The sequence below is a fragment of the Poecilia mexicana genome, unplaced genomic scaffold (genome assembly GCF_051168715.1).
Source record: "Poecilia mexicana isolate PSO_F unplaced genomic scaffold, ASM5116871v1 scaffold_21, whole genome shotgun sequence".
Classification (NCBI taxonomy): Eukaryota; Metazoa; Chordata; class Actinopteri; order Cyprinodontiformes; family Poeciliidae; genus Poecilia; species Poecilia mexicana.
In genome coordinates this window covers 3,727,767-3,743,304 of record NW_028263390.1, presented here as the reverse complement: position 1 = coordinate 3,743,304, position 15,538 = coordinate 3,727,767, and the positions used below count along the sequence as shown (strand labels likewise).

The window sequence follows — 15,538 nt, the reverse complement described above, 5'->3', positions numbered from 1 at the left end:
GGCCAAGCATAGCCATCCTCACATTCACACCTCAGTCCATCAGTAGCGTTTGGAGAGCAGGCTGGTGACATTTTAAAGGATAAAATCATCATTGTCATAAATAGCAAAGCTAACTTTACAAATTAAGCTTTGAATGAACAGACTCTCTTACCTGTTGTCAAGTTTAATTCTATCACTTCTACAAACTTTGAGGCTGTCACAGGAAATGTTTCATTTTCCAAAGCTGTTCTTATCAAATCAAGGATATTGGGCGGAACGTTGGAGAACGGGATGTGCAAATCAAGAACAATGTCAATGTCCTTTAATTCTGTTGAGGCGAACAGATGACAACTCATCATTGTTTTTTTTAATCATGCAAATTGTCATCCAGAGAAACCTCTTAGCACTTGCATAAGAGATACTTGATCACTATTTGCATATACATTACTAAAAAGTTGCTAGAGCTCCCGGTCTGTGTCAAAATCAACAGTCTTTTTACCATAGAACATCTTACTCAATGGTGGGAAAAAGAGAGAGTTCTTTATGGTGCAATGTAGAGCTTCTTATGTGGGTATTTATACTAGTGTACACATTGTCAGATTATGTGAGCAAAATGTAAATAATCATCATTTCTTCTTACTTGACCTGGAAAAAACCTTGCAATCTGTTTCATACCATAAGGTGTTGGAGGAGATGATGTAGTTGAGATGATGATTGGTGTTTCTGTAATTATAAAAAGATATTACAGTCATCTCAAATCACTTTCAAAGGTCTGTTTAGGATTTAAACAATTGGTTAAATTGTCATGGTAAAAGGCTTGCTTATTCTGAGTTCTCACTTTCCCAAGGCTACACATTTGGTCTGTCTAGGTGTCGTTTTTGGTATTTTTTTCCCCTACGTTCAAAAATCTGAATTTCAAGATCCAAGTCAGAGAAATTAATTGTTACTGACAAACATTTAATGTATCGTACCATAAAGTGTTGGAGGAGATGATGTGGTTGTCAGAATGGTTGATGTATCTGTAAAATAATAAAAAAAAATTTTCAACCCGTTTCATGTCAACATTTTCTGACTTTCTTTTCTTCCAGATTTTTCTTTTGAGCCATTGCTTCAAAATATTAAATTCAGTGTTCAAATCACTTTCTTGGCCACGGTGTATGAAACCCAACAGCTAGGCAAGAAGACTTACATAGTGAACTCCAGTATGGTCTTAGTGGGATTACATCAAAGAGAGAAATGAACGCACCTCCTTCACAAAGTGACAGGCTGTGTATAATCAAAGACTTGGATCAGTAGAGGGCGGCATTGTGCACATAGGTTGACAATTTCCTGCATTGTCACTTGCAGCAAACCTGGCTTTCAGATTAGATCCAGAAACGTGCATACTGAGCTTCATGGACGTCAATGACCAAACCTTCTTTGCAATGCCAGGCATCAGGTGCAGTGGTGCACTAAAGGCACTGAACTCTGGAGCTGAGAGACATGCTTTCTAGTGTGAATCATATTTTCTGGGAATCCAATGAAACAATCTGGGTTTGGCAGCCGCAGGGAGAATGACACTTGTCTGACTGCATTGTGTCAAGTATACACGCTGGTGCAAACGGGATTCTGATACAGATCTGTTTTACAGAAAAAAACAGGCAATTAAGGATGTTTATTTTATTTTATTTTTTTTTAGGAAAATGGTTTTTAAAAAATCTAATGAACATATATCCTTAATCCTTGTAATCAGCCACTCAACGAGAGTTGGAGCCATTTTAGATGCAATAAGGGGCTACAGGCATATTAAAGTGTTTGGAACAAGTAAGGAGGTCATTTAAGTTCTCGTGTGTGTAAATGCAAGTGAGCCAATACTTTGGGCAATATAGTGTAATTTTATACCTACTTTTTGAAGCATGGTGCTTAAGACATGAATAGGAATCTGCACTAAAAAGCCAAACCATTTAAATAAGATAGAAGAGTGGAACTTTAGACTTGGAATTCTAATAAAAGGAATAGAGAAACCTTCACACCTGGAATTAGTTCAGATCAATTAAAATGTCTTGCTTCATGTTTTTACCTCTGGTAGTTCACTTATTTCTTTAATTTTCCCACATCAGTCGCTGACATTTAAACACTTCATTGTTCTTCACTGTTCTGTACACATCTATACTTCATTTTCAACTTACACAAATAATATGATCACAGAAAACCACATTCAGAAATGTAAACATAAAACTTTGATCCTTTTCTCTCATTTTTTCTTCATACCGCCTGCTGCTTCATCCACAAAACTACAGCGATCTTCTCAAACTTGCACCCAGAACTTGATTTGTAGCATATTTAGGGTCATACCAGAAGTTGTTGGAGGAGATGGTGTTGTTGTACTTGGCATGGCTGTTGTCATCGTTGTCAATACTGTAAAAAAGAAAAAAAAGCAGATCATCGACCTTACATTCTTTCCTAAGTAAAAATACAAACAGTGTGACAACTGTTTTCTACAAAGCAAACTTTTGCAGAGGCTGTCTGTCTGAAGTAAGATTATTTAAAATTTCATATAGTTGTTAAAATGCTAATCATTTCAGACCTTTTTCTGCCTTTCATGTGACATAATACTAATGTATTCCATAACATATATAAATCCTGTTAGTTTAAAAACAAACAAGTCTGTTTCACGTTGTTTCAGAGTTTGTTTAAACTGTTTTCAGGAGCAGACTGCAAACTTTGTTGACGTCTTTATCCTGTACATACCTGGATTTGGAGTTGGGCAGAAGGAGTTATCTGTGGAACAACAGGAGATGACATGTTTGTGTTTTAGTCCCAAGAAAATACAAAACCTTAAGTCATAATTAAAATCATATCACCTAGACACAGTTACACAACTTAAATCAAATTGCATAAATATCAACTCAACAAGATTTCACTTACTTGTGATTGGTTGGCAGAACTCGTTGTCAGAGGGAAGTCCATATATGCACGTACAGGTTTGACTGCTGACGTCGCTGCATGAGTTGCTGGCGTTGCATTTGTCACATGGCCAAGAAAAACCATCCTCACAATCACACAGCAGTGTGTCAGTGGAGTTTGGAGAGCAGGCTGTGTGTTTTAGACAAGGAGCGTCGTAGAATTGTTTATTATTAGCATCACAGATTTAGGTGAACCGCTTTCTGCTACTTCTGATTAGAAGTGACTGTTACAGGTTTAAAACGCATAGGAAATACTATCCAATCACCTTTTAACATGACATGTTTAACATTTCTGAACCATTTAGAACCTAAGTCTGTTGTTAAATTTGTGATTGTAGAAGAACTATTAAATAATGGATTGCAGGGGGGCCAGAGGCCCAGGAGATGGGGGTTACCGGTTCAAAACCCCACTTGGGCAAGACACTTTATACACTTTGCCTGCTATACTGTAGTTTATCACCATCCGTATGCTAGTGGGTGTCTGGTGAAGTGCTTCGGAGTCATCAGACCATGTAAATAGGTATCATTACTTTTGAAAAAGAAACTTGATTTCTGACTATGACTTGAAAAAGTAACCTAGTTACTGATTACCTGATTTTAAAAGTAACTTAGTTAAGTCACAAATTATTTTATTAGTTACGTTGACCAGGAAAGAAAAAAAGAAAAACATGTTCTGAGAGGAACTGACAGTAGGAGGAATCTTGCTTACTATGACATGAAACTAGGGACAGTGTACTGTGTGGAAGGGCAGACTTTCATCTGCAACATTTGGTCCAACCAACTCCTTCAACTCTCCTCCACTTCCTGGTTTTGTATCAAAGTCCAGCTTTTGTCTTTTGGATGGTGGGAGACCTCCGGTCTCCAACACCTGCTGAGATTGTTCTGTCAGTTTGACTACCGCACTGCGACTCCAAATGTTTTGTCAAATTTCATGTTTTTCTTTATGTAGGTAAAAGTTGGTGGCCAGCACAGGGTACAGTGAACCTTGATATTGTCTCTTTTAGCTGACAAAGTCAAAATGTCGCCTGTATTTCCATCTAGAAAACGTTGACCTTTCTCCTCCCTCCATTGTTTATGTTTGAGTCCACACTATCAGTGTAAGTTTCCCTCACGCTGAAAACATCAGAGAATCGTTCAGTCATCACTCCCTGAGACGCAAGAGGAAAGAAACTAAATATCTTTGCACTAAGGAAAATGACAAAAAATAAAAAGGCTTCAATAAATATCTTTAATCTGATTACTGGATTGGAAAAGATAACACGTTAGATTACTCGTTACTGAATAAAGGAGTCAGATTATTGACATCAATGGATTGCAGTTAATTTATAATTTTACCCACTTCAACCACTGACTTGTGCAACATTTGGTTAAGAAAAAGGTTCAAACAGGCCACCAGTTTTCTGCTACTTTTAGATTTTTCTCCGATCCAAGTGAACAAAACGCTGAATTATTTCATCAGCAAAAAACATCAAGACGTTGGCGAGGACTGCATTCACACACTGTAAAGACAAATTGTTGAAAGTGTTACCTGTGGTTAGTAGCAACTCTTTCACTTCCAAAGACTGTGAGATGGTTGCAGGGAAGGTTTCATTCCCCAGAACGCTTCTGATCAACTCAAGTATGTTGTCTGGAACGCCGGAGAGCGGAATGTGGAGGTCAAGGGTCACATCGAAGTCCACCAGCTCTGTGGATGTGAAGGAAGAAGACACAATCATACAGAACAAAGATTTACAGCAGCATACACATCACTACGTGAGCCACGGTAAGGACAGTGAAGCCCAAGTTTATTCATAATGCTGGTAAATATAGAAAAATAAAATATTTCAATTCAACCAGAACATTTGTCCTTGAATGAAAATGATGGCACCGTCAAAATACAACGAAACTTTTAAATGTCCAATCTAAAAAAGAAAAAAAGTTATGTCAAAAACAATGTTTACTCTTCTATAGGTATATGGTTAATGATTAATGATTTTTGATAAATCTGAATCTATCTCCATATCTATATTCTCTGTCATATTCAAGTTGGATGACTTGAAAATGTTTTTTTGCTTCCAGTTAGAAACATGTTGGTAAAAGTAGAAAAAAAGAAAAATATGGTTTTAAATTTAAATCTACCAGGAATTTGAATGATTCAGTTTTACCAAAGATATTGGATCTCTGGTGTAACTCAGAAGAAATGCTGATGAGAATAATTTGCCATTAAAAACAAACGTATAAAAGTAAAAATAAACCAGGAAAAAGCATAGAGAGCTACTAATGTTGTCCAGTTCAAATGGAAACCAGTTGGAATTGACATTTCTATTGACCATGCAAGCTACTATTACTAATACAAGGAAACATTAAATCCCTTTCATTTCTAAACAACAGAAAGAAGCAGTATGAAGGTTTGATCCCAAAGCCAATCTCAGAAATGTAAATGAAACATTTAAAGAGACTGGTACTTAGGAAGCCTTAGAATTTAACACTAAAAATGTTTAGTCCTTTTGTTATTTTTGCATTTTCACACCTGGAAAATATAATTTTGGAGTAAAACTGCTGAATTCCCCAGTAACACTGCATTAACTAATCAAGGTCTGTAGATGGATAAAGTTATTAGTTCTGATCAACTGTATTACATAACGTTTGTTAGAAAAAGTTTAAAAACTATTAAATGGAAAAGGAGTTTAAAATACACAAACACATTATCCATTATATTCATACCTTGAGCTGTTGTAGAGGATGGTGTTTGGGTGGGGACTGAAAATTTAACAAACATTATTAGTAGAGACAGACACACTTATCAAAATCTGAAGTAAAACAATTTTCTATTGCAGCTCAAATAAAAACATTGTGCATAAACATTTCTGCTTCATTCATTGTCAGGTTTGAGGAGATGAGAGTAATGAGACCTTCTCTAAGGCCTGTATAAACTCTGCTGCTTCTTAATGCAGTCAAATTAAAAACGCAGCAGTTTCAAGAAAACAAGTCCAACGTGTTTGAGTGCAACACATCCTTCTTCTTTTGCCCACACAGGCATGGAAGCATTTTCCTTCCTGTTTCCTGCTTGTGTAAATCAGGGCACAGTGTGTTGAATGCCTCAGGTATCGTCTTTTTACGAAAACTACTGAACTGAACAGGGAAACAGCTACAGCTCTCACCTTGGCACAGCTGATATAACTACATTCCTCATTAACGAGCATCTGAAGAACAGGATAAAAATTGTTTGGAGGTAAAAAAAAAATTAAAATGTCATTTGAATCAATTGTAACTGGAACAACCCGCTGAGTTAAAAACAAAAAAAGCTTGCTTAAGGACTGCAGATCAAGTAAAGAAACTCATTTCCAGACACTGTATGAAAGGTCACATGACTTTTTTATCCCCACTGAAGTTAATCAATCAACCACATTTATTTGCATAGCACATTTCAGCAACAACTCTGTTCAATGTGCTTCACATCATAAAAACACAAAAACTACATGCCAGAATGAATGACATGTTATAGAGTAGTCAGAAGTCTACATACACTTTCTTAATATTTGTTAGAACCACCTTTAAACAATATCTGAGGTTCTACGTTTTAAGATTCCTTCCAAAATCTACCTACATTAGAACAGAGCTGATGTAAGAGTCAGGTGTAACTAACTCGAACTTTTTCACCTCTGCACACATATTTTTCATGGGATGGAAATCAAGACTTTGTGATAACCAGTCACTCTGAAATATCTACCTCGTTATCCTCTAACCATCTTGTAACTAATTTGATGGAATGCTCATTTGGAGCCAAGAGTCATTTGTGGGAAAGCTTTGACTTCCTGGTTGGATGTCCAGAGATGTTGCTGTCGACTTTACATTTCATCTCTCAGAAGCTTACAAAGCAGTTAGATCGCCATCTGGGTTTTCCCAAATTGTTAGAAAGTAAAGTCATCCTAATGTACGTAAAAGTTCATGCAAGTAAGAAAAAAATGTCTTTCACTTCACATTTATTAATCGGGCATTTAGCAAATACAAATTAACTACAGAAACAGAATTTGGTCACATTTAAAGGGGCAGGACTGGGCATCTTCCAGACACATAGAGCTATTTTATAACACAATCAAGTAATTATGTTACCTTCAGTTGTTATAAAAGTACTGCATATATCAAATATGACTTAAAAGAAATTTGACTTCTTAATTTAGTGCCTTGAAATCAGGCCTCTGTCTCTTTAAAATCTCCTCTTTCTGAAAGTCTGTCTTCAGGAAGTCATCACAACATGGCTCCTCTATTAACCCTTTAACAATGTTTTTACCAGTGTTATTCTGAGAAGTTGCTCATATGATAAGTTCACCAGGTGTTTGCTAATTGGTACTGGCTAGTCTGGAGGAACTGAGAGAGCTGAGGGCTGTTCTGTGAGGCAGAAGCTCGGTTTGGAAACTGCAGCTCCGAGGAGGAGCTTTGTCCTCAAAAGCGGAGCTATGTCCACCCATGCGTTTTGCACAGCTGAATGGTTGCCATGGAGATTAAAGGATTTGTCAAACATGCATGAAAGAATCAAAGCAACACTCCAGGTGTGTTTCTGATGAGGAAATAACATCATGATGTAAAGCTCAAAAAAGTCGATTTTACACAATACGCTTCTAAGAGCTTCTAAGCCTACCTGTTTGGCTGCTGTTCAGCTGGCAGAACTGACCATCAGCTGGAAGCTCGTTAATGCAGCCACATGTGTCACCATCGATGGCGTCACACACTCCATAGGTAATACAGCTGTTATAAGACCAGGCAAAGTTCTCCTCACACACACACCGGTACCCACTTATATTTCGTGAACACACTGTGGAGGGGAGGGGAAAAAAAAAACAACAGCACACAGTGGAAATTGTAAATGTTATTTCTGAGAGAACAATGAATATCCATAAATATGAAATAACTCACTTGGCTCCCAAAACACCCATTTCTTTCACTCAATTAAAATGTGTACCAAGACTAATGTACTTTAACCTATACATATAAAATCTTCTGTTGTCTACCTGGACTTGGTGCTCTTGAGATGCTTTACTTAGGAGAAGTGGGGAACAATGGCTCATTGCTTTAGAAAGGTTGGCGACGTCTGTGCTAAACTATACTGTACCTGTCGTGGCGTCGATGTTGGAAATCTCACTGGTGCTGTTGATGGTTATGGGGAAACTGAGGTTGTTGAGAATCGTCTGAAGAATCTCCAGCTCAGAAAAGCTTAAAATAACTTGGAACTCGTAATCAGTGACATTCGTAAAAGCTAAAGTGAACACAGACAAAGAAAGACCATGACATATCCGAGCCAATCATTCTTCACAAAACTTACACCGATACGTAGACAACAGAACATTCTGCATTGGGGTGACTCACCTTCTCTTTTCTCTCTGACATGAATGCTGGGTGATTTAACAGCCATCAGTTCCTGTAAAAACACACAGATTAGTCCAAACGATATCAACATCTAACTATTTGCGGTATCAAAAAGAAACATAATTGGTTTGTACCATATTTTAATTTTTCCAGGTGTGTTACTACAACTTGTTGCATAACTATTTTTCATGCTGACCTCAAAGAAGACGGACACAGAGTGTCTGAATCCAGGCTTGTCCAGAGCGCAACATATAACCAAAAGAACAACAGCCAACCGGATCACCTTTGGTAAAGCCATCCTCACTGCGAAAAAGTTAAACATCACCATTACTGAAAAAACATATATCACTATATCTAATATGTGAAACACTGTTCATATTTGAAAACAAAGCTGATTCTAGGAAAAGCTACAAGGAAATCATCACCAAAAAAAAAGAAACAAAACACTTGCAGTGGTTCTTTATCCCGTTTGAGAACATTCCCCTCAGACAGCACTGCAAGCTCAGCTTTCAAAAGGTTTCTCTTTTGTATGAAGGTATATTCCATCAGTGCTGCTTCGCTGCAGCTTGGTGGTAACCTTCTGGCACAAGAATTATAACCCTGACTTTTTACTGACCTGCCACCTTGACCAGTGGAAGGAATGGGGCAGTATGGGGGCACTGAGGTGACCCACCATTATTACCTCTAATAGCCTTAATGGAGGTAGCCACGTAGTAAGTAAGTAGTTACAAAGTTAGACGCCAACTGTTGAAAGACAAAGACTTAAAGACTGTCACCTATTTGATTGAATGTTGTTTCCTACCAGCCTCTGATGGTGTCAGTAACATTTTAATAAATAAGAATTTGAGACATAAGGTCACTTGTTAACAAAAGCGCTATAACTTTTTAAGCACTAAAAAGCCAGACACATAAAGTACACTAAGCAAAACTACACAGCTTTCTGTTTCATTGTAGAGTCCGACCCAACTAGTCAAGAGTTAGAGACAAACTATTGTCTCCATTATTGTGGTATGGCCTGAGAATACGATATGAATGTTATGGAAGAGAAATATATCACAATATTAGCATTTCACAATATTAGCCATCTAACAGTTTAGTTCATAGATAAAATGTCCCACAGTGTAATTACAAATTCCTGTTGAGCAAACAAGCATTCATCACTTTATTGATGTTTTCCCTTTTCTTTTTACCTCACTCTGTCATCAATCTGTAGATGAAAGCTGTTTCTGCAATCGGAGATGGTTTGACATAAAGCTTCTAACAATTTGACCAAAAACAGTAAGACAGTAAATTAAGAGTTCCCTAAACTCCCCAAGTTTCCTAAATGTTACTGGTGATTTAAGCAGCATTTCACATAATCAGAAACTTTGATTTCAAACATTTTCCTTTTTGATTTTCGAAAAATGGATAAGTGCTTGACATTTTATGCATCCCTGTCTGCTAATTGAGAGTGAAAATTTTGAAAACACATCTACAGTAGAGGGATTTTATTTTGCATTTAGTAAGTGCACAAAATGCTACTGTTTGTACTAAAGCAGGAAATTAATATTAGGAGTTGAGAAGCTAAAAGAAATCAATTTTTGAATATAAAGTTCTGCTAAACTGGGCGTTAAGATATAAAAGTAGAATAGAGTTCTGTTGGATAGGAAATGAATTACTTTACCTCTCCAGGCACCCTGGCTTCCAAAGAGGCTGGTGTCTTGAGTGCACGTTTATTTTGCTGCTCTTCTTTAAAGACAAAGACCAAAAATCTTCCAAACAGGGAAAACACCTTTTGTGAACTTCCTGGAGTACTTTGCATGAATGCACGATCTCTGCCAAACCCACGTTGGCAACTTGATTAGTTGTGGTGTCCAAAAATAACATTTAGTGACATTTTATTTCAGTTTGCATCCATATTTGCACCATTTTCTAGTCAATTTATGTTCTTGTAATATACAAACACAAAAACCCTTAACACAAATTTAGGCAAAACAAAGAAAAAGATTCTCCACCCACATAAAGAATGTTGCATAGCATCTGTCCACCAAAGTTACAATGCATCAGAACAATCAAAACAAGAAAAAGCTGTCAGGTAGTTCTATACCTGAAGAGCAACTTTATGTAAACTGGTTCCATGTAGTAAACATGATCTTCCTTTAGACGATTTCAGAGAGATCTTTGTTTTTATGTCTCTCTCTAATGCTTGTTTGAGCCAGATTTTAGCATTCTGACTTTCAGGGGAGCAAGAGACACATGAATATATATAAAGTTTACAATAGCTGCATAAACTATAGCTATTGTTTCTTTTAGACAATTTCTTCAGAGGTTTGGTTGTTAAGACTTTGGTGCAAATATATCTAGTGTCTCTTAAGAGTAAGTGGACTCAGGTCTGGACGAGGAGAGATGGTTAATTGACTTTTCTGTAAAAACTGGCAGAGCTTTAAAGGAGGGCTGGAGGTGAGGAGTAAGGCACTATGTATAATCGAGTGTTCGGAGTCTTATCTCATGTTGTGATATTATTCCCTCATCAAAATCATACCTGGAATACGTTTGGATTTTTTCTTGCATGTTTGAGGAATTCTAGAAGTTATATAAGAATAGAGTTATTTCAACAATAGTTTGAGTAGTTATTTCAAGTGTTAAAATTACTCAATTTCTTGTTGAAAGAGTTAAATTAACACCAGTTCTGACAAGGACCAAATAGACTTAGCATCGTGTTGATTTAACTCTGCAGAATTTGCTGTGCTGGTGTCTGCTGATCTCATTATACAAACTATTTCTCAATGCAAATTTCCTAAGAAATGAAACATTAACCAACATATTTGATGTGTGTTGATGATGACAAAATATAATGTTTGTTTTTGGTTTTCTGAACTGCTGACTATATAATGTTTTAAAATGTTTATAATGTTTGTTCTTAGGTGTTCTCTATGTAAAGTACTTTAAACTGCTGTGTTTCTGAAATATGTTATGAAAATAAACTTGTTTGATGATGGTCAGAGAGCCCAACACGCTGCCCCAGGGCAGCTGCGGCTACTATCCAGTAGTTTGCCACTACTGGATGCGTGTGTGTGAATGGGTGAATGACTGTGAAGCACATTGGAGTCCTCTGGACTTGATAAGGGACTATACAAGTACAAAGCCAAGCAATTTTATTGATTGATTGACAAGAACAGTTGCAAACAACATAATGGAGGAACACTGTGATGACAAGGGGCTGTAGGAAAGAGGAGGAACTTAAAGAAACAGGCACAACTTCAAGGCATCAAGTTTCTTTTAAGCCATATTTGATATATACAGCATTTTTATAACTAAAGGTAACAGTCACTTGATTGTGCTATAAAATGGCATCATATCCCTGGGAAGGAATAAAACTCCCTTTGAAAAATCCTGAACAGGATTATGTAAGTGTAGAAAATAAAAAGAAGTACTTTATGGAAACAGATCTTTTAGATTGTTTCATTAGATCCTTTCAAAATGGGTTACAAGGTTATTTCAAGAAAGACTTTATTGCTCTTGCAGAGATTTGCATTACTAAAGTAGGATCAGTAGTTTTGGATGAAACATTTTTATGAGTAAAATGAAATGGTTACAGTTTGTAAAAAGAAAAACAATGATCAGTTAGAAATGAATGGGTCAAAGCTCACATGCTTTAAGTAATACCAGACTACTTCAACAAAGTATGTCATCAAAACCTCAAGTAGCATTTGCTTGAACTTCCAAAATATCACAAAGGGAAAAAAAAGAGAAAAAACAAACAAACAAAAGAAAGCACATAATAAATATTAAGTACCCGACTTTCAGTTCAGATTTCCATGATGTTGAGGTAAGAGAATGCAAACATAGAAATTGTAAAAACAGCAGCATTCACTCTCAACCCATTTTGTAAAAGCTGAGGGACCCTGGCATTTATCAAACATGAAACAACTGATTCTGACAGACTGTAACAAACAAGCAAATATAACACTGATGTGTCATCTTTAGTGTAACCTTCAACATAAACAACAACAAGAAAATACATCAAGCCTAACGCTTTAACAACATATCAAAAATCAAACTACTTCTTCCATCACTGGGACTTTGAGGCTGTTTTGCTCAGACAGTCAACTTTCCAAATTGGGAGGCATCATCAGCAAATACCAGTTGTTGGAGGATCAGTCACAGGATCCTTCAGAAGACCAATGATAACCTTTTTGGGAAACTGTAACAACAAAATGTTTATTTTTTAATAAAAATATGTTTGCAAAATCAATACGGTGAAGTGACAGAGGAGAAAAAAACAATTACTGACAGATACCTGTAACATCATATAAACAGAGATATCTGAATACTGATTAAAGACAGTACATAAAAAGTTAATTCAAGTACAGTGCAAACAAACAGACATAAGTGCATTTTAAAGTTACAAAGTATGAATTAAGATTTCTGATGTTCTTGCATCATTGCTAAATGTTCTAATGTTCCACAAAAAACAAGCTGGTAAGTCTGTTTGCTTTGTTGTTGTTTTTTTTTTGTTTGTTTGTTTTGTTCCTGTAGTGCCACCCAGAGGGCAAAATAGAAAACAGCATATGTCCTGAATGTTACTGAGAACACATTCAGGACATCCTGTTTTTCTATAGCTACAAATACTGCATGTTTATGTAGTATCTATCTACAAGAAGACAGAGAGGACCATTGTAACATTTTTCACCAACAAAGAGAGGCCATTGTGGAAAGAGATGACATTTCCCTGCTCTTCACTTTTTTCAATTGGAATGCACTCTACAAGTTAGGTGTAGAGGTATATTTAATGTTGTAGTGCAGATGTTGACATGCCTGTCTTAAGATTATCAAGGAAGAATGGATGGGCCTAAAAATAGTTTCCTATAGACATTTCACCAAAAGGGTTCTACAGTTGACTAGAGCTGCAAAGACACCAGCTGCTGGTGTCTTTGTAAAAAGGTCTACATCTGAGTAGCAGCAGTCAATAAGCTTCGCAAACTCATGTACCTTTTGATCTCCAGAACAACTTTCCAAGAGTGAAAAAGGATGCTGGACAGGTGGTCTGAAACCAGGACCAGAAGAAAAATTAGAGGACACCACATGAAAAATATATGGTACTACTTTGTGTCAAATTTTAATTAATCGAGTTTGATGGATTAAAATGCCACGCCCAAATCAAAATCGATGTTATCGCACACAAACATCTGTTTATTTACGTCATTAAATGCTTATCGCACACAAACACCTGTTAAATCTGCGTCATAAAATGCTTATCGTATAAAAACATATGTTTTGATTTAAATTAAGTTCTTATCAATAATAAAACAGGCAGCATTCTGGAACATTCTCATTCTGGAACATTCTCTCTTGCATCACAATAAATTAAGTTCTTATCAATGTAAAGCAGGCAGCATTCTGGAACATTCTCCCTCTTGCATCATATATGTTCTTATCAATAATAAAACAGGCAGTATTCTGGAATATTCTCTCTCTTGCATCATATAAGTTCTTATCAATAATAAAACAGACAGCATTCTGGAACATTCTCTTTTGCATAATATAAATCAAGTTCTTATCAATGTAAAACAGGCAACATTCTGGAACCTTCTCTTTTATATCAAATGGTTAATAAGGGGTCAGGACCTCTTTGTGACTTTTGACCCAGTTATACCAATGCAGCTCCTCCTCAAGCAGAGAATAAGGGTCAAGGAGCCTCTTTCAACATATAAATCTAAGTTCTTATCAATGTAAAGCAGGCAGCATTCTGGAACATTCTCTTTTGCATAATATAAATTAAGTTGATATCAATGTAAAGCAGACATGATTCTGGAACATTCTCTCTCTCTTGCATCATATAATTTCTTATCAAAATAATACAGGCAACATTCTGGAACCTTTTCATTCTGGAACATTCTCTCTTGCATCATATAAAATTAAGTTGATATCAATGTAAAGCAGACAATGTTCTGGAATATTCTCTCTCTTGCATCACAATAAATTAAGTTCTTATCAAAATAATACAGGCAACATTCTGGAACCTTCTCTTTTGCATCATATAAATCAAGTTCTTATCAAAATAAAACAGGCAACATTCTGGAACCTTCTCTTTTATATCAAATGGTTAATAAGGGGTCAGGCCCTCTTTGTGACTTTTGACCCAGTTATACCAATGCAGCTCCTCCTCACGCAGATAGACTCCACCCCCAACTGCTTTTATCTTCCTGCTCCTGGCAGATTCCCCAGCCCACTTTTATGAATGAGCCAATAGAGATAAAGGGGTGGGATTTCTGTTTTTTCTGCTTTAAATAATTTTTCGGAGGCCCTGTCATTCTACTCGTTGCATTTGTTAGAGGAAGATCCACTTTGATCTGACAGAAAACAAACAAACAAACAAACAAACAAAAAATGGTTCGCATTAAAAGAGAAAAGCCTCAAAAGAGAAGACAGCAAGAAGCTAATCAACTAGCATGTAGCTCATCTGCTCCAACCTCACAGACTACAGATGGACAAACCATCACGAGGCCCTGCTCCATGGCTGATGCTCCATCCTCTGCACTCCTGGATACAAATCTGGTCTTACCTCCATCAGCAGCGTTTGAATCCTCGATTCAGCATGAGATTCCCACCTTCCAGGACTCCCAGCATGCTCCGCCTGATTCCAATGAATCCCACTCTGCTGAAGCTCCTTCATCCGGTGTGGGAAAAACCAACACCACCCGGTGTTGTCCAGTGGGACATCCCTTCTCTGTGAGACTCCAGGCTCGGTCTATTCAATTCCAGTCCATAAATTGGATGCTTCCCAGAAGTCCTCCTTTTTTTGTGAAAGAGAAAACCTGAAGACAAAAGGCAGCAGGTTGTGAAGTGAGGTGGAGAAAAGCTAGTCTGCTAACATCCAACTCAACTGCTTGAAGATCCAAAAACAATCAGATGGGAATCCCACCACCTGCTCCATGCATCATCCCAAGAAGTAAATCATTACAGTTGGACAAAGTTTCCTCTCTATTTTTTATATATTTATTTATTTTTATTTTTATATATTGCTTCATTCATATAAATTTAATCCAATAAAGAACTTTTATCTCCACCTCCAAGCCTGAACCAACTCTCAGTCACTTCATCCCAGTCAAGGCTGATGAAGAAATTTAGGTCAAGGAAATTATAGTCACTATCTACTCAATAGTTAAGCATTTAATAAATCATGTTAATTGTTATATTAATTTCAAATCATAATAAAAACAGAGAATAGTTTATTTCATAAACAAAAATGTATCTGTGTTTAACTTCCTCACCGTTTCTTTCTCTGTGCT

The 15,538-nt window shown here is 36.7% G+C and overlaps 1 protein-coding gene and 1 long non-coding RNA gene across 2 annotated transcripts in view; both read right to left on the bottom strand.

The window, feature by feature from the left end:
* Positions 1–950: 950 nt before the first annotated feature.
* LOC148153005 (uncharacterized) lies at positions 951–2,730 on the bottom strand. The gene is made up of 3 exons (XR_015761801.1): positions 2,710–2,730; positions 2,314–2,376; positions 951–998 (listed from the first exon to the last, which is right to left on the bottom strand). It is a non-coding gene; the product is annotated as an uncharacterized LOC148153005 (long non-coding RNA).
* An 8,654-nt stretch (positions 2,731–11,384) lies between these two features.
* The window catches only part of LOC106907708 (uncharacterized), a 28,840-nt gene continuing 24,686 nt past the window's right edge, over positions 11,385–15,538 (bottom strand). The window contains exons 19-20 of the mRNA XM_088001980.1: positions 13,239–13,293; positions 11,385–12,450 (exon numbers count right to left, since the gene is read on the bottom strand). Coding sequence (XP_087858106.1) covers positions 12,404–12,450; positions 13,239–13,293 — 102 coding nt within the window. The 3' untranslated portion in view covers positions 11,385–12,403. The remainder of the gene's footprint in view (positions 12,451–13,238; positions 13,294–15,538) is intronic.